We start from the raw sequence: 18,887 nt of genomic DNA on the forward strand, positions 1-18,887 counted from the left end.
GGCAGGTGGGGTTAAACCCAAACGCCTACAAATACGACCACAAACCAGCAGCGATTTTCTGCCTCCCGATCACTGGAGGGTGTTGCGTGACACCAGTAGCTCCACCTAACCGTACTGTATCATTCTTGGACCCTGGAGAGAGCTACGGTACGGCTTCAGTAACAAACCAAACCCAATGCTCAGTGGAAACGTTCTTCTGGACCTGGTTGAGTAATTTAGTCATTTCTGTAGGTTTTCTCTGTTGTGGTTGCTGTTCCCTCTTATTCTTGTATTTATTTTAGATCAGGACTTGAAGTGCTGCTTTCTGAGGCCATCTGGCCTACTTCCTGTTGTCAGACAGGTTATAGTTGAGTCACTAGCAGATCAAGTCAGCGTTGGGCCGAGGGGCGGGGCTAACGACCGGGCCCTTTATACCCGAATAATAAAGCTCCAGATAATATAACTTTACAACACAGACATCTCTGCCACAGCAGGGGGTACAAGCTTCACCGCCACAGAGAGCAGCTGCCATTCTGAAATCCATCAAACAGACATGAAGAACAACAAACCAAGAGAACAGAAACATCAGGCTGCTGGTCACTAATGATGAAACGACACAAATTCAAATCTGTTCAGCACCGCGGATAGAATCGGATCATTTTGACACTTTATGAATTTCAACTCAGAGCCTGGAGCAGCTAGCAACTGAAGCTAGGTTTATTGTTGACGCGTTGAAACGGATACGCAGCGCCGCGTCGCAGCGCCACGTCACAGCGCCGCGTGAATCTTTGTAACTCGGCGCGGCGTGATAGAGGCTTGGATCATTGGAGTCCGATTCTGCCTCCCATCCGGGCCCGGCCCGGGGGCCCACCGCCCTCCCAGCCCCCCCTGAAGCTCCGGCCCTGGGTCGGGTGATTTCTTGGGTCTACTGGTTGGGCAGTGATCCGACCTCGTTTCCTCTCCAGGTTGGTTTCTACTCGTTTTCTTCGTTTGATGATCTGAAAGCCTTTAATTGTGACACAAACAGAAGAAACGTGTTTGTGCAGAACTAAAGTGTTGAGAGTCACTTGGATGAGAGGGATACAAACAGCAGGGAAGGTTTTCGCTTATCATCACTACATATGGATACTGAATCCCACCGCAGGGAGCAGTGCAATCGGATCGCCTCAGCTTATGATAATATTATAGTTGGTGCTGTGAAAGGTCAAACCGCAGCACATGTCAGGCTTTATGCTGAGAGAACTCCCAGATGGCCTCCGCATTGCAGGACCAAGGCTCTGCAAATGCTTCTGGGAAAAACACGGTGAGGACCTGTGCCTCTAGTTTGACCCGTTTCTCTCTGCGCTCGTTTGAGGCTCTTCGCCGGCGGATACTTGCTGCTCAGAAATACGTGCAGCAGCAAAAATCTGGTTTGCCTTGGGCCTCCAAGGGACGTATCAGAGTAATTAGGGAGGATTAGGTGATGATCATCTTTTTACCATGTGACCAGGCTGTTTAAAAGGTCAGCAGTGGTTCGTTTTGCCAGCTGTCTCCTGAAAACACCTGTTTTAATGCAGTTTCTGCCGTCGGAATGAGGGATTTGCTCATGATTTCTCCCACAGGAGGGATGGTAGGAAAGAAGCAGTTTTGGAAAGCATGCAAAATGTTTCACTTCTTCATTTCACACACGTCATCGAGACAGGTTTCTGCTCTCCTGTTACTACCTTAATGTGCAGAGCCACAGGTCCCCGTCAGCAGCTGGGCCACTTATACAGCCGTCTCAGAACCCAGGAGTAACCATAGACTTTAACAGACTCATCAAATTTGAAATAAAATCACATGAACTACATTTAACGCCTTTCCCGCTCTATTTTTGGATCTGTTGGAAGAAGCGGTCGTACGGGGTACCGAGGACTCGGACCACCTGCTTCTGTTTAGAAACATGAAACTAGACGAACAGAACAAGATTGGGGAGTAGATAAAGACACCTGAGTCAGCTAAATATAGACTCTGCAGGTTAGACCCGCTTTTCCCTTCAGATCCTCCTTCATGGTACCGATTCAACAAGGTGTCAGAAACTTTCCCCAGAGAGGTTCTGGAGACCAGTTGGGTTCAGCAAACTCATTGTTCCAGAAACCAGTTGGAGACACGGAGCATCATCCTGCAGGAAGGAACCAATCAGAAGACGGAGATGAGCGCCAGCACTCAGGTGGGCTGTGGAGGTCAAATGATGCTAAACCGTTTCCACGGCGATGCTTCAGTCACTTCCTCCCGATTTGTCTCCATTTGCTGATCCTGTGCGGTTCCTTCCTGTTTAGGCAGTACAAACCGGACTTGATTGGCAGCAGACTGCAAATATTGGTTTAGTTCATTGGTAACTAAAGATTTAGTTTTAAGCTAAATATTTAGTTTGTAAATTAGTTTCAAACTAAATATTTTGTACAAAGCTAAATATTTACAGAGCTAGCTAGTTGGAGCAAAGACTTTCCACAGCAAACTAAATGTTTAATGTCAAACTAAATACTGTGAAGCTAAAATGTTTAGCTTCAAACTAATCTTTTTGTTTAGTGAGTTGAACATTTAGTTTCAAGCAAAGCTCATAGTTTGAAAACTAAATATCTTGCTAACTAGTCTTGGGTTAATTAAGCAAGCTAAATATTTAATGTCAAACCAAATATACTGTTTGTAAGATAAATATTTAGCTTGAAACTGACATTTGTGAATGAATGAATTACATGGTGAAAATCTGACTTTGAAAAACATTTTTCCTCTTATATCAGGCTAATTACTGAAATTATTGCTGTTAATTTCTGACTCAAACTTTTCATCATTGACTGTATTTTTTCTGAATCTGGGCTGTAAACATATCAGGCAGCTTCCCGTCGGCCAGCAGCAAGGCTGGATTTATCTGCTGAGGATTAACGGTGGAAAGTACAGCTTGCTGCTTGAGCTTCTTATAAAACGAATCTGTAAAACTGTACCATACCCGTTATTCCTGAGCTGTCAGGGCCTGACACATACCTGACACCACTCGACATCCGTCCGTGTCAGGCGCCCGTGCTTTTCGTCAGGGGGTCTCCTCGGAGGAAGCCCTCCTCTTCATCACTGTCATCCCTGCGTCCCAGAGGAGCGGCGCCGAGCCGGACGGGTTTTTTCTGATGCCTCGTCGCAAACAAACGCTGCAGCGTTCTGTAAACAGACCTGGAGGGGACGGCGGCTCGGCCCGGTCCAGGAGCTCCCAGTGACCGGCCATCAATCACATCACGGCTCCCAGATGTGGCTGTCAGCTGTGGGGTCAGCGTGGCGATTCCTCATCCGTAAGTGGAAAAGCAAGCGCAGCGCAGACGGAAAGGATAAATTACAGGCGAGGTGAAGACAGGCAGCGCTCAGCAGCTGGCCATCTGGCCATCTGGCCCTCGGGCCCCGACTGGTTGATTTTATTGCTTTTCATTGCTTCCCGATTGTCCAGGAGGGATTCACCGAACCGCCTGTCAATCCTCGTCCTGCAGATTGGTTTACAGATTACAGCTCCAAACGTAAAGACGAGTCAAACTATCCTCACCAGGAACTAAGTACACCCTCAGTCCGACCAAAACCAAACATGTGAGATAAACAAACCAGACTGAAGAGAAGCAAAGTAACATTAGATCACAGCAGGGAGTCCAAACTTTCTACTGGCTTATGTAGCAACTAGTTGCCTTCACTTCAGTTACTTAAAGAAAAAATTTACTTTTAGGAATATTTTTAGCAAGTTAATTTCATCATGAAGCGTCGCTACTCTTACTCCAGTTAAATTTGTGGATTTTATATGTGAGAAACTTCACTGAATGAAAAACAACCAAACCAGGAAAAACCAGAAGCAAACATAGAGAAGCAGCTTCAGCTTCTATGCACCACACATCTGGAACAAACTTCCAGAAAACTGCAAAACTGCCGAAACACTGAGGTCCTTTAAATCTAGAATAAAACCCAGCTGCTTAGAGTCGATTTGATTTCTAATAACTGGAACATCATTACTTTTATTCTGCATTTCAACTTTTCCTTATTCTGCCTGCAATATAATATTTTTTGTTCATTGTTATATTTATATCATGTAAAAAACTCTGAACTGCTTTATTGTTGAAATATTCTGTAAACTTGACTTAGCTACCAAATGTGTATCCAGATTAAACCAAATAAATAATTGTTGTTGAGCTCATATGTCTGTTTATTCCATAATTTAACAACAAAATGATTTTTTTCAGTGGAAAATGTTTGTTATTAATCCCTCTGGTTAAAACCAGAGTGGTTCTGAGAACAGACCAGCTGGTCCGTTTGGACTCCGCTCACCGTTGAGCCACTTCGTCTCCAGAGTTTGGCTTCGTTAGACGACCGCCAGCGAACCGGAGGTGTGTGTGTTGCTCAGCGGTGTGAGTCCAGCCCGGGCCTCCTGCTGTGTGGACGGGACGTCGGCCAGGTGGTGCAGGAAGAGCCGCCCGTGGATGCAGGTCCGGTCGGCTCCGCCCAGCCGCCGCTCCGTCCGCTCCAGCAGCTCCTCCACCTCTTCACCACATAAATCTGAAGGCAGCTGGCGGGCGAGCCGGACCGCCTCGGCCTGAACACAAAACATCCAGATCTAGTTCACCTAGATCAGCGCTGCTGACGCTCAGAGCTTCATAAGGAGGAAAAGACAATAAATAAAACACAGCTCCAGTCCTACGGTTCAAATCGCTTAGGAATGACATCAATACTTCCTACAAGTCTGAACCAGAAGTGATCAGCGCCATCTTGGTGACCCATTAAAGATGGCTGCTGCTGTTGAGACGGAGAATGGAAGCGTGTCAGACGATGAGGACAAGCCACCTCTGCTCTCGCGTTCAGTTCTTGGTGAGCAGGAAGAGCTTCATGGACTGAACATCAGCGATTAAACGGCTTTGTAAAAGACGTGAACTCTTCATCAGAACGACGAGGTTCTGGTGGCAGCAGAGTGAGAGCATGTAGCAACAAACACGTAGGCTACATGCCGGCCCAGCTGGCAGATAAAAGCTACATTAGCTAAGCTAATGTAGCTAAGCTAATGTTGCTAGTTCAGCAGTAAATACAGTAAATATCACTGATGTTCATCTTAGTAACCCATTTATAATGTATTTACATTGTTTACAAGTTAGAAGGTGAAGGCATGAGTTCTAACCCTGTGGGTTTTTTACTGTTGTCATAGCAACTCCATAACAACTGCCTACCAAGATGGCTGCCAGTTACAAAGTTCCTGGAAGTGTGACATCACATGAGAACTGTGTAAACTCAGCAGGAATGACTTATCTTGTTAGAAATATTTATTTTTAGAAGCTTAAAGCTTTTGTTCTATTTTCCATCAAAGCTGTGAGTTTCTGTGTCGTAAAGTCGTCTGTGAACTCTGACCTCTAGTGAGATTAAACAATGACTAACTACATGCTGGAGGTTTTCTCAGCTGGCCAGGATTCCTTCAAACAAACGGGAAAAATAATAAATCGAATATGTTAGACAATGTTTTCTTTCAGCCCGACATAAATAATGATTTTATTTTAGATGTTACAGATGCAGTTAGTCGGCGCGGGGCGCAGCGCATCTACCTGCCGGTGGTCAAAGTTCTGCCACTCACCCCAACAAAGTGAAAACTATTCCTGATTGTACCAGTAGTGTTGTTGTTTTCTTTCCTCTGATGTCTTCAGCTTTTCTTTAGAGCGGCCTGCTCTCATGTTATTCATCTGTTATTAATTTTAAACACAAACCTTTGGTAATATAACAGTAACAGTGTAATAATGCAAGTTCATTCAGCCCATAATAATAAGAAAACTTTCTAAAGAACATTTAACACTGGAATCAGGAAACATTGTAAATATCCAAAATAAAACAAAACAGTCATTAAAATGGATGACGGAGTTTCTGTAACCACACAGGCAGCAGGAAGTGCAGACCAGCTACTTCCTGCTGCTAAACGCTGTTCATCTCTCTGACGGCTGTTGGAAATGATTTTGCTGATTTTGATGTGTCGTGTGATGAGTTGTGACCGGAGGGTTTACCTTCAGGTAGTTGGTGACTTTAAGCGGCCGGCTCTGCGGCACTGTGGCGGCCTTCCTCTGGAGGACGGCGGTCAGAACCTCCTTCAGGTCCTCCAGGCCCAGGAAAGGCACGCAGTCCGCCACGGCCGTCGCTTCCAGATGGCGCTCTGCTGACAGCCGGCCGGCCAAAGCAAGCACAAAACAAGGATTAATACACTCCAGACGCTGCTACTATCTCCAGGAAGGAATAATAAATAAACACGGAGCTTTACGGCCGAGCCGCGGCCCAAGGGCAACAGACCGCGGGCCAAATGGAGTGTTAAATGACTAATAGAAGCCCCAGCAGACTGGAAGGAAGCTGTCGAGTAGCCTGGAAGAATGATGGGCCGCAGTTTATGAGGAAATACTGTAAATCATCCACAATTTTGATTCTGATTTAATAACCTGCAGATTCAGAGGCAAAAAACGAAATGCCTCAGCTGGTTGGCTGCCAGAGGAACGCAGCAAAAGACAATCAGTAAAGTGTTTCTGTCCACTTTATTACCTAAATGGATCAGCAGACATGAAATAAGGTTAAACTAACTCAACAGTAACTCTTCAGACACATACAGGAGATTCTTTTAAGTTAATTCCCGATTTGCTGATTTTTTTCCACTTATGCAAAAAATCTTGTTTTCTATTTTTTTTAATTTATGCAGCTTTGAAAACATGAACTGTGAGCAGAAGTTAAAACTAAGAATTAACCTGAAAATGGAAAACACATTTTATATTCAAGTTAGGCAATAATCTAAATATTCTCCAGAAGATAAAGATAAATACTGATGGACATCATGAAGAACAAAACGCTGGAAATATTACATATGTTTGGATGCAATTAATGATTATTTTAGAAATCCATGTTTCTGATCATTAGTCGGATTAACAAATTCTACTGATTTTTCTTTCACCCTAATATACATTGAAAGATGACAATACACTAATAATTCAATTTCTCAAGGTGCCGCAATGGCCTAGTCAAAGTCCAGCGCTGTGGTGGAACCTGCAGAGAGCTGAAGCAGAACCAGCAATGAACCGAATGTTTCCAGCAACGTTCCAACATGAAGCTCTGATGTTAGCCGCTGCAGGCAGAAGCAGCCCGCTACGCTAACCGAACAGCTAGCTACGCTAACTCTAAAGCATTAGCTATACACATTATGGTTAGCTCTGCTAACGCTAACTGCACTGACATGGTATTTACCTAATAGTTAAAGCACTACACTAACATCAAGCTAATGGTAAAATGCACCATGTTAGTTCCCATCAGTCTGTGTGCTAATCTACTAACAGAACAGCTAATTCTCCATTTAGCACATTTCTGAATTTACTCGGCTGATTGATAAACTTTCAGTAGAATAAAGTTTTAGTTTTCTTTATTGACTTAATATTTCTTTGGAGACAAAGAAATATGTTTTTGGGCCGACGTGTCGCATCGTCTTTTTGTTCCAGGGAACCAGGAAGTCGGGATCAGTTGGTGAAAGTTCCTCAGCTCAAACAGGCTGATAGGTGTGAAGGGAGCTGAGGATAAAACTCCACAGATCAAACCGTCGCTGCGGTTCCGACTAAATTCTGGTTTTAATCCCGTAAATGAAGCCGGACTGAAACTGGGCCGAAGGCGCCTGCAGCCGCATGAAGCATTCCAGGAATTCCTTAAAGGCCAACTTCTCCCTCATCACCTGCACACCGGGCTCCGGTCCCACCGGGAGGCCCGCTGCCGGGCCCGGGGCCAAGGTCAGCCAAGGTGAACCGCTCCAGCAACAACAACAAGCAACGAGCAACGAGCAAAGCAACTGATGAGGAAAAGCAGCTTCAGTCATTCAGGAGCTCCAGACAGGAAATACAAGAAGAAATACTTTAAAAATAAAAGATTCCTGGCAGCTGTAGTGATGAAAAATACTTCTGCAGAATATATAAATATTTATTACTATTAAAAATAAAACAGAAGCTGATCCAAACCAGATACTGTCGATTTATAAAGGATTTCTGCAGAAGAAGAAATGAATGAAAAATGATAAATGGATAAATAAAAACCTTTAGGAAACAGGACGAGTAATCCAGACATACAGACGTTTTATCCTCCATTTCTGTTCTCCGTACTCGTTTATGCTCTCAAATTTATTTTGTTAACTGTTGAACTGTGGAAAATGTAACAGAATAAAGTTAAAATGAGACTCTGTTACTTTAATTGATGAGAAATATTTCAGTTTTTATTAAATATTTCTGTGAAAACATCATTTATTGGACAGAAACACGAGTGAGAAAGTTTCTTGGAAGAAACAACACCCAGAAATAAGATCCAGACTTTAACCCAGCGCAGGAAGTGAAGTGTGATTGTTGCCATGGCAGCGGACAGAAAGCTGGAAGGGGGAAGGATTTTGGTGGCGTACCTGGACTGAGTTTGATTCTGAAGCCGTTGGCGACGAGTCGGGGGTCGGAGAAGAAGACGCTGCCGTCTGGCTCCGCCGCGCCTTTCTCCAAACTGCACAGCGTCTCGAACTCCGCGGCGCCCAGGTTCCTGGAAAACAGCAGGAATTTACCGTCCGCCTCAAGAGTGTGGTTTCCCCGCCGCCGTGGGAACCAGAGCTACCTGTCAGTGAGCAGCAGCGGGTTCTGCAGGCGGGCGGCAGGAAGGATGTGATCCTGCTGGAGCCGCTGGAACAGCAAGGCTTCCTCCGCCCGGAACGGGTTGAGCAGCATCAAACGCCGCCCGCCGCACAAAATCAGCCAGGCGTTCTGAGAGGCCAGCCGGCCCACCGGGCGGAGGCCCCGGGGCCCCGCTGCGCCGCTCTGGGCTGAAAGGCGCAGCAGCCGCTGGCGCAGCACCGCCATGCTGCAGGGCAGCGGCCGCCACGGCTTCAGGGGCGGAGCCTTCTTCTTCGTCGGGGGCTGGGCGGAGAAAAGCTCGTCCAGCAGCTGCTGGTTGGACAGAGGAGCTTTACGCTTCTGAGCCTGAAGCTTAGGGGCCCCCAGGGGCCGATCGGCAGGGGCCCTCGGGGCCGCAGCGGCCGCCAGCCTGGTCCTCTGGTCATGGAGGTCCTGACTCTTCCTCGCCTTTTCCTCAAACCTGCAACAACAGAAGAAGAAGAACGATAAATCGTGCAAATGGATCATTTTAACTGATCAGCTGATTGATTGATTAATTGATTGATTACTGTGACAGGCCTCAGCTGCTCTCACCTCTTCCTGCCTTCGTCTCCCAGGTTTTCCCAGCGGTTCTGGACGGCGGCGCTGACCTCCTGCAGGCTGGCGGCCGGTCGCTCCATCAGAACCTCGGACCGCGTCTCCTTCTCGAACAGCGAGGCGGCGGACGGCGGCGCCTTCAGGGCGCGGCTCCTGATCATGTCGTACGCCGTCAGCGCGGCCCGTTTCTCCGTTATGGCATTGCCTGACCTCTTGACCTCTGGGTCGGGCCGGTGGATGGCAACGGGCCGCAGCGGTTCTCCCGATGCCGGGTCGGTCAGCGCCGTGCCGCGGCTCCAGGCCTCGGCGGACACCTGCGGGTGCCGCGGCTCCTCTGGGCCGGGCTCGGCGCTCTGGGGTCGACTCCGGGTCGCCTCGTCGTCGCAGAGGGAGAAACCGGATTGGTTGACGATCCAGTCGTCCGCCATGGAGGAAGAGGAGCTGCAGCTGGAGGCCTGGCGCTGCAGGGCAGCTGATTGGCCAGCATCGTCATCGCTCACCTTCCTGCTCTCTGTATTCTGATCCGTCTCCACACAACCAGCAGCAGGAGGAAGAGTTTCAGGGTCCGGCTGCTTTTCAGGACGAAAACCGTAAAGAGAAACCAGCAGAGCCTCGACGGCAGCCAGAACCGCCTCCTAAACACGTAGAAACAGGAAGTCAGAGCGAAGGAACCTGAACCCGATGAGCTGGGCTGGAGCCTCTGGTACCTTGTTATGAAGCAGAACCTGGGTTTTATCAGGCGTCACATTTACATCCAGCGATGAAGGACAAACTGTGATGTTCAGTAAGAGGACGGGGAACCGATGCCGAGCCGCATCGTCAGGATACTGAGCTGAGTGGTGCTGACGCAACAGCTGAGGAGAAGAAACGTGATAAATAACAGAAAGAAACAGAAAACACACAATCTGAATCCGTTTCACCTTCAGGATGTCCTTCTGCTGGACAGAACGCTTATTAATAAATATGAAGGTTTTATCAGAGGTAGAGGAGCTCGTTAAGGACAAATCAGCTCCGGGTTTGGGAAGAAAACCATCCAGACCCATCTGAAGGAAAAACAACAACAATCACAGACATAAAGTACAGAAAACTGAACAGAAATCTCCATAAAAAAGTGCAACAACCCAAAAGTATTAATAATAACTTGGAAAATCAATAATACTACCATAATTTTCTCCACATTTTGTCATGCTCAAACCGCCCGTCATCTTTTTTAGGGTTTTTTATTTACAATTATGTCTTTATAGAAACATTATCATGAATCCGACTTGTAACAAATTCATAAAGTGTATTGAGACACACAAATGTGTGGTAACAATTTTTTATTGATAATTTAACAGAATTAAAAGGGCGTTTAAGTATTGAATTGCGGTGCCATATCAGGTTTCACCACAGGGAGGCGGTGTAACCCGTGAGACGGTTTGGTGCAGCTGTTGCCATTTTGCCGTCCTCGCGTGAAGAAGTGCACAATCAGTTTTAATTTTGTTTAATTTCAGGTTGTTAACGTCCAAAAAGCACAAGAGTATGATTCTCACTTAGTTTTTATCTTATAAATATTTGTTTTTGCATTCGGCAGTCTTATGTAGATGTTTTGAGAGTGAAATAACTCTTCTATAGTGTTAGCATTCCGGCGCTAGCAGGTTAGCTGTCCCGCTAGGTTTAGTAGCTAGCTGCTGTTAGCGGCCTGATACCTGCGTCACAGGCATACAGTTATGCATTTCAGACAGAAATAAAGACAGCCCATGAACAAAAATGTGCGAGTCATTTTATAAATCCTGTACTTTATGCAAAACTAGTTTGTTCAAAGGAGTGGCATAAGTAGGTCATCGATTTGGTTTTACCCACGTTTAAAATAAAAACGTCACCATATAATCGGTTATCTCAGACTTAAACAGGTTGACCACCCGTGGTTAAAAGTAACCTTGGGGTTACTTTTAACCACGGGTTACTTTTAACCAAGTTACAGCAAAACAACAGCAAGTACAAAATGCCACAAACTCGCTGCACAAAGCAGAAGTCCTCCAGACCACTAAGGGGCGTCATATGGGAGCAGACAATCAGAAAAGATGGGATGTCCAGAAGAAGGATGTGCATTTATGCTTCATGTGTTTTACAATATTATAGAACAGCAGCATATTTATTTAGGTAATATTTATCCAATTCAAAAATACTTTATTGATCCCAAATGGATCAATAACTCCAGACTCCCCCTTGTGGCCTGGAGGGCCTCTGTTTAGAGGAGTAAGTCTTCAGTTACTTTTGCCATGTGTCATGTTTTGCTTCTGTTTGCAGCATTTTGTCTGATTGTTTGTTTTTGTATTGTAGGTTTTTTCTTCCATTTGTGCGTTTGCAGATCATTCTGCTGTTTCAGCCGCCACAGAATATTTTTACTAAGTGTTTTATTTCTGAAGTCTGAATAGTCATCGTTTCTTCTTCTGTGCAGGCTCCCGATCCGATCTTCCAGCCAGAACCACTGGATCTGATGACTCAGCAGCTGCATGTAAAGGTCAGCCTGGTTCCTACGGAGGGCTATTAGTGGCTGCATTTTTCCACACGGCCTCATTATGAGCAGCAGAACCCGGTGGTGACATCCAGAACCGAGCCGCTGTTCCTGCTCATTACACACGAACCGGACCTCTGGACCCCCAGAGCTCCTCAGCGGGGCAGCCAGAGCTGCCAGCGTCACATTTAGTTTCTCCTGATCAGCGGCCACAAAGGTCAAAGGTCGCTCTCATAACCGCAGCAAAACAACAACAACAGAGGGAGAGCGGGGGTGAAAGCGGCTGCTCCACATCTGTCAGCAGGTAGGAGCCTCGTGACGAGCGGCCGCGACCGCGCAGAGGCCAGCATCGCCACGGCGACTCGATTAGCGTCAGGAAGCACTCAGCTTTCATCAGGAAGAGCTGCGGAGAAAAGGGCAGAGCGCGCTGAACCACCGCCAACCGGACACACCGCGGATCAGCTGCTCAGGCGCCGCTGCTTCTCCTCTGGAGCAGCTGATTTACACACCGCCACACAAAGAGCCGTTTGAAAACATTCAGCGCACTTCGCTTCCCCTGAACTCATTTTACCTAAATCTAAAGCACTAATTTATGTAAACTTTTCAGCTGAATAAAGTTCCATGTCTACCAAAATGATACAAAACATAAGTTATGTATTTCTAAGCTTACTTATTTTAGTCTGACTAAACGACAGAATTATTGGTTAAAGTAATTTCAGGTATTTTTTTATTAAAAAATGTCCTTCCAGAATATTCTTCTATATCTCCATCTGTGATGAAGCCGCAAATGATGTTTATTCTCTACCCAGAATGCATTGCTGTATTTCTACAGAATGCATTGCCAGCGTCACATTTAGTTCCTAAATGTGTAGATTTTAAACCGTCTAAAACCTACAGATGTTCTGGGTGCTGTTTTAATCCTATTGAGCTAACTGAGGCTAAATCAGCAACATATTTAGCAAAACTCAACAATTATAAAACCGAGTCCATGAGTGGCAGATCTGTTCTAAAAAAAATCACTTCCTGAAACACAAACTGACAAATTTGACCCAGTGGAAGGCGCTGTGCTAAGTTTTAGCACATGTGTCAATGACATATTTGGTTATGCTACATACAATGTTAGTAGCGCCATAGCTCCCCTTAAACACCATCATTGTGAAGTGATACATAGTTAGCTTTTGCTAAGTACCATGGTGTTGTTAGCCTCCACTAAATACAATGTTGGTGTAGCGCTTTATCGTTAGCTTACCTTAAATACTATGTTGGTATATAGCTTTATCATGAGCTTTGCTAAATACCATGATGATGTAGCATTTAGCGTTTTATCATTAGCTTCCCTTAAATACCCAGTTGTTATAACATTTAGTGTTAGCATAATTAATGTTTCTGATAGTTTCTCCTTAGTTACACCTCTAGCAGGCAGTCATGGCCTTCTGGTGTTTTGTGGGTTTTCTATGAAAATGGAGCCCCGAGTCACACAGCGATGGTTCAGAGGTCAGACCCTGTAGGCCTGAAACTTCTCAGACCTGAACCCGACTGAGTTGGAATCAACTCCAAACAGAAGATAAAAACGGATTTGGACCTGATCCCCAGCTGAAATATTCTTTTCATATTGATATTATTTGAGGTGCCATCTACTTTGGGTAAGATACTGACTACTAAATAAAATCGTTAAGCCTCTCCTTAACCAACCTCTGGTTGTTCTTGGTGGACGGGCAGCAGGTTAGCGACAGTACTAGCTCCTAGCGTAGCAACCAGGGCGCTCCTGTGGTCCGCCGCTCTGGCCTTCTGCCAAACCACCACCTGCAGAACAAAACGCCTCCATGAGTCCCCGTCCCTTCAGCAGCAGCGGCTAGCAGATATCCTGGTAAAAGGTTGCAGGACATGTCTGATATTTTACAGTTTGGCTCGTGAAATGGATCCTGCAGTAAACAGTTCCTGAAAAGGCCGTGAAGCGTAACACAAGCAGAGCTGGAGAGAACCGATAGCAGCGGCAGCAGCATGACTGGACAGCCTGTGCTCCGTTACAATCTCAAGCTGCTTTCCACGAGAGCTGCACGGCTGCTGCATGCAAACTCACTGACCTGCAGCAAAACACGCTGCTGCACCCTGAGGCCGAGCCCAGAGCTCCAGGAGGCTTTAATCTGGGCTTAAACCACTCAGATTAGGAGACAGATATGCTTAAAAGTTCAGGAAATCACAGAAAAAACTCAAAATACTCAATTTAATCAGATAAACTGGCTTCTTGTTTTAAAGATTTATTCTTTTTGTTTGGATATTTAGGCTAAAACATGCAGGAAAAATTTCAGTTTCCTAAAATTTGATTCAACTGAAATGTTGAGATGTTTCCTAGGAACAGTAACCTCTGCAGCTGCAGCTCTGATCCATTAGATTTAAAATCAGCTGCGATCCCTTTAATCTACACCAGAACATAAACGCAGAAAAACAATCAAACTTCACTGGTTAAGATCTTTTAGAAACACGTGAAACGATTCATTTATCTCTCAGATCCTCATGTAGAAGTTTGTTGTGTAAAATAATCCAGAACCGAATCGTGATTAATCGTTTACTGATGTAATCTTCAACTAATTTAGTAATCAATTAATCGTTAACATACAGATGCTAAAATAGGGAATTTGATGAAAGAACAACTGAAATTTAGCCAAAACTGGACAATAAATATGAACATTTTGAACTTAAGATAAAAATCTTCTTTGTGTGTAAATCTGTCCTCCTCTAGTGGCGATTTTAGAGTTTTGCACAGTTACTCTATTTTGAGCAATAAAATGTTATTTTGTCTTTTAAAGCAATTCTAATATTGTATAAAACCAGTTTAAGTGGTTAAATGAAAAATCAGCTGTAGAATTTTTTAAATCCGATTAATTGATTGTCAAAACACCAGGCTAGAGTAATCCATTACATAAATAATCGTTAGTTTTAAACCTGATTGTTTTAACTGTGCTACCTGAATTTAAAGGTTTTAAAAAAACAAAATATGGATTTTTATACCAAACTAATCCGATAATTTGAATAATTTTTATTTTGTTTCTATGAGATAAAATGAAGAATCAAAGTTTATTTAAGTCAGATTTGAATCTTATTTTCCATCCTGACTTCATCATAAAATCATTTCTGCCATTATTCAGAATTTATTCACATATTATATTCAATGTTCAATTTCCACTTCAGAAGTGAATTTTAGTTGTTTGAATTCTGAAAAGATAATCTGGATTTTATAATCCTGAAAACATCAGGCTGAATGAAAGTAAGAAAAACTGGGATTATGGAGGCTTTTTAATTCTTTTAGCAAATAAATGAACTTATTTAAACAAAAAATATTTTTTTACTGAAACAAAACGAAAACTAAATCAAATTTAACAGATAAATATAACCCTGTTCAACATAGAAATTATTTATAAATATTATTATCAGGAGTAACTTCAGGTCCAGTTCTGACAGTTTTTGTTTCCCACAATACAGTTTGAATTTTATCTCATTTTTAAAATTTGGGAATCATTTTGAAGCTGTTCATGTTTCACATTTGTCACATATAATTTTAGATTTTACTTGATTGTAATCTCTTTACCTGCAGTCAAAAGCAGGGGTTCCCAGTGTGGGGGTCGGGACCCCAGGGAGGTCATGAGACACCAGGGAGGGGGTCAAAATCTGATTTTCAGATTCATTATGATTTGGATGGTTAAAATAGGAAAACAAAATAAACTACATCATTAAATAATAAAATATAGAGTGAAATAACAATAAGTGGGGGTCACCAGTAGGGCTTTAGTTTTAATTTTTTATTTTTGGGGGTGAACAGTTTGGACATGAGGGTCCAACATGTCATTTCAGAACCACAGGAAAAGTTTCAGCAGCTGGAAATGCAACGAGGACACCTAGTGGTGGAGAATCTACATTACATAGACGACTGAATTAAACCAGAAGTGGAAACCGGGAGGCGTTCTGGGATAAAATAAACCTGGACCTAGAAAAACTAGGTTAGAAAAGGATGAGAGGAGACCAGATAAAAACGTTTTTAGGAACAGATGAAATGTTAACGGGTCAGACCAGCAGGTTCTGACCTTGTTGTGCGCCAGAGTGAGCCGCAGCTCTGGCTTTATGATGGCGAAGGCCATCAGCAGGTCCTGGACCTTCCTCACTTCCTCCTTACGCTTCCTGACAGAGGAGAAGAACTGCCGTCGCACCGGCAGCTTCCCGAACAGCTTCGCCACGCTCACCGACGTTCCTGCAGGAACACAGCAGGGCTCAAACCGCCATCAAAACGCCCCGCCCACCCCGGTAACCGCCGGCAACCTGCCTCCACCCAGGTGGGACGGCCTCTGAGAGACGATGCCCCCGCTGGAGTCCAGGGTGTACTGCGTGCTGACGTCCTCCTCCTCTGTTTTAGTGGTAACGGTGACCTGGGCAGGAAACAGACTCTGAACTGTGATCAACAAACAATGTCAGCTTTTAATGTTCCAATTACAGATTTAACTTAGAAAAACTATAAAAACATATCAAGTCAGCCAATTTAAGCCTTAAAGGTGATCTCTTACGCTGTAGTCGATGTTCATCACATTTTTCACTAAATCTTTCTTAGATGATCAGATTTCAGCTTTTCAGTTCTATTTTAACTCCTTTCAGAATAAGAAGTTCTACGGCTACACCTCAGTTATGCAAATTAGCAGCTGCTGGCCACGCCCCCTGCATCAATGTTTACACTGTTTACACTTAAAAATGGCTGCCAACAGATGAGCTATTAAGTCATGTTTAATCTGCAACAAACAGGAGGAAAGACATTTTCATGTGTAAAGATGGCAACCAGTCAGCTGCAAAATGCCTGGTGGACCTAGCCCCGCCTTCAAGGCGCAGCTCCTCCCCCACTCAGAAATGGAAGGATTTAAAGAGACAGACGCCCAATTTCACAGCTTTAAATTTCAAAGTCAGATTTCTTTTAGATCATATTTAACATATGTAGCACTTTTATAATTGAAGGTAACATAGTTACTTTATTGTGCTATAAAATTATTTTGTGTGCTTCGAAAACACATAATACTTCCCCGTTGATAATTGGGAGGTTTTTTCCTTTTCCAGACACTAAAAAATATTAACTTATTGTCAAAAAACGTCTGGAAGGTTTTAAAGAGTTCAGACTGTTTCCAGAAGCAGCAGAGACTCAAATGGAAGAACAAAACTGTGTCGAAAGAGAATTTTCCACAATAGATGCCGTTCAAAACCAACAGATTTTCCTTTTTGCATTTGAAATGACCAGAAAACATTCAGAAAAGTTTTCTGAACCTCTAACGTTAGTGTGGAAGGAGAGTCACCTCGGCCACGGCGCAGATGGAGCCCAGCGCCTCGCCCCTGAAGCCGTACGTTTCCAGGCACTCCAGGTCTTCATGGCTGCTGATCTTGGAGGTGAAATGTCGGACGGCCATCACCGGAGCGTCCGCCGCTTTGATCCCACAGCCGTTGTCTCGAACTTCCGTCCGGTCCAGGCCGAAGTTCTCCTTCAAATGAGCGACACAGCAAGTGAAGCTGAAGGGAAAACCCAACAGGAAGTGAGACGAATGATCTGTAAACGTACCAGCTTCACGTCGACGCTGGAGGCGCCAGCGTCCAGGGAGTTCTCCATCAGCTCCTTCACCACGCTCACCACAGACGTGACGACCTGCGAGCTGGACAGCAGCCGCACCGTGTCTGCAGGAAGCTGCTTCATCACTGTGTTGGTAGGAAAACAGAGTCAGACTGCTGCATCCACGGTGCACAAAGCAGCGTTAATGCAGATCCTTCCTCACAGCAGCCATCACTGATCCCAACAAACTCAGACTTCATATCCCTGCTGGTAGTTTTAAATAACATTTCAGTTTTTATTTTTCATTTACTGCAAGTAGTTTGTCTTTTTAATTCACAAATACACTATTTTATAAATTTAAAAAGAAAGTGCTTTCTTCTCAATTGGGTCAGATATACTCTTAATCTTTCTTATTTACTTTTAACACTTTTTCCATCCTTTGTGTGACCCTGCATGTCGTCCATCATTTAAATTTTCCCGATGTGGGACCATAAAGGATAATTCTAGTCTATTTTAAGAAACATTTTGTCTTATTAAAACAATGGCATTCATATTGAACATGTTTCTGGGCTAAATTGAAGAAAAATGTAAAAGATTGAATCTATTTTCAGGATTTGGGTTACTCTCTTTTAACTAAGCTTAATAAATGAATTAAAAGCAGATTTCAGTCTCTTTTTGAAACAAATACTTTGTGTTCTACATAACATTTTCCACAAAAAATGTTAATTTGTCATGTAGTATTTTTTTTACCCCTCCAGGGGGTCTTTTTGTGGGCCCTAGTGTCCCTTAAGTGACAGTGGGCTGACAGGAAGCGGGGAAGGAGAGGGGGGAAGACATGCAGCAAATGTCGTCGGGTCCGGGAGTCGAACCCGCAACGGCCGCGTCGAGGACTCAAGGCCTCCAAATACGGGTCGCGCCAACCGCTACGCCACCACAGCACACCCAGTCATGTAATATTTTTGCCTGCAAATTAAAAACAAAAGGTCTCAAAATGTATATGATTCTTGTAATAAAAAAAAAAATCAGTCCATGGACTACAAAGGGCCCCCGAGCCACACTTTGGACACCTCTGCTTTAATAGGTCAAATCGTAATTTGAAACTGCTTCTGTATTTATTCAGGCTGTTTATCTAATATTCATATTTAAGTGATTACCTGATTGTATTTGAGTGTAACAAAAAACTACTTATTACACCACTGTTGGATTAGCTGAGCTGAAAACGAATAAAAAGCGCACAAAACCGAAATTCTGGTTAATTCATAGGAAACTATGGAGAAATGACTTCAGGAAACTTATTTAACTCTAAGGATTTAAGGTATACTGTCTATCATCGTAAAAATCCGTGTTCTCCATGAGACGTGCTACACCATCGCTATCTCGTTCTGTCGGTAATTTAGCTTAACCACAAACCCACTAAACTCGTAACCCAACCGAACAACGACACAACTCACCGACTCTGCTGACCGAGCCGCTTCCACCATATATAATCTCCCACAACAGGCACGAGCTACAAGAACAGAAACAACCTAGTTCCCGCCCCTAATGCTGTCTGCTGATTGGTCAGTATCAATAAGAGGGCGGGCTCAAATAGAATTCAGGAGAATATTCTACCCTGAGTTCAACCTGA

General features: G+C 44.2%; 1 protein-coding gene across 6 annotated transcripts; it reads right to left on the bottom strand.

The window, feature by feature from the left end:
- Positions 1-241: 241 nt before the first annotated feature.
- On the bottom strand, positions 242-18,854 carry pms1 (PMS1 homolog 1, mismatch repair system component). Of its 6 annotated transcripts, XM_028022482.1 has the most exons (14): positions 18,712-18,792; positions 18,182-18,223; positions 17,273-17,406; positions 17,013-17,195; positions 16,004-16,106; positions 15,768-15,931; positions 13,381-13,491; positions 10,112-10,234; positions 9,899-10,045; positions 9,189-9,826; positions 8,599-9,075; positions 8,399-8,526; positions 5,997-6,145; positions 242-4,552 (listed from the first exon to the last, which is right to left on the bottom strand). In XM_028022482.1, exons 3-14 carry the CDS (start codon positions 17,402-17,404, stop codon positions 4,322-4,324), a joined length of 2,586 nt encoding a protein of 861 aa, XP_027878283.1. In that variant the 5' UTR covers positions 17,405-17,406; positions 18,182-18,223; positions 18,712-18,792; the 3' UTR covers positions 242-4,321. The 6 variants fall into 6 exon arrangements, with proteins under 6 accessions (XP_027878283.1, XP_027878282.1, XP_027878279.1 ...); XM_028022481.1 differs by lacking the exon at positions 18,182-18,223 and having other exon boundaries at positions 18,712-18,854; XM_028022478.1 differs by lacking the exons at positions 18,182-18,223; positions 18,712-18,792 and adding an exon at positions 18,582-18,694.
- Between the last annotated feature and the right edge of the window lie 33 nt (positions 18,855-18,887).

Source organism: Xiphophorus couchianus, chromosome 7, assembly GCF_001444195.1.
Source record: "Xiphophorus couchianus chromosome 7, X_couchianus-1.0, whole genome shotgun sequence".
In the NCBI taxonomy this organism is placed as follows: domain Eukaryota; kingdom Metazoa; phylum Chordata; class Actinopteri; order Cyprinodontiformes; family Poeciliidae; genus Xiphophorus; species Xiphophorus couchianus.

Excerpts from the sequence above, each read along its gene's own strand:
- pms1 (XM_028022478.1), bottom strand. Across the intron at positions 16,107-17,012 it reads CCATCTGCGCCGTGGCCGAG|GTCACCGTTACCACTAAAAC; the intron begins GTGACTCTCCTT and ends TTTCCTGCCCAG. Across the intron at positions 9,827-9,898 it reads AGGTTCTGCTTCATAACAAG|GAGGCGGTTCTGGCTGCCGT; the intron begins GTACCAGAGGCT and ends CTACGTGTTTAG.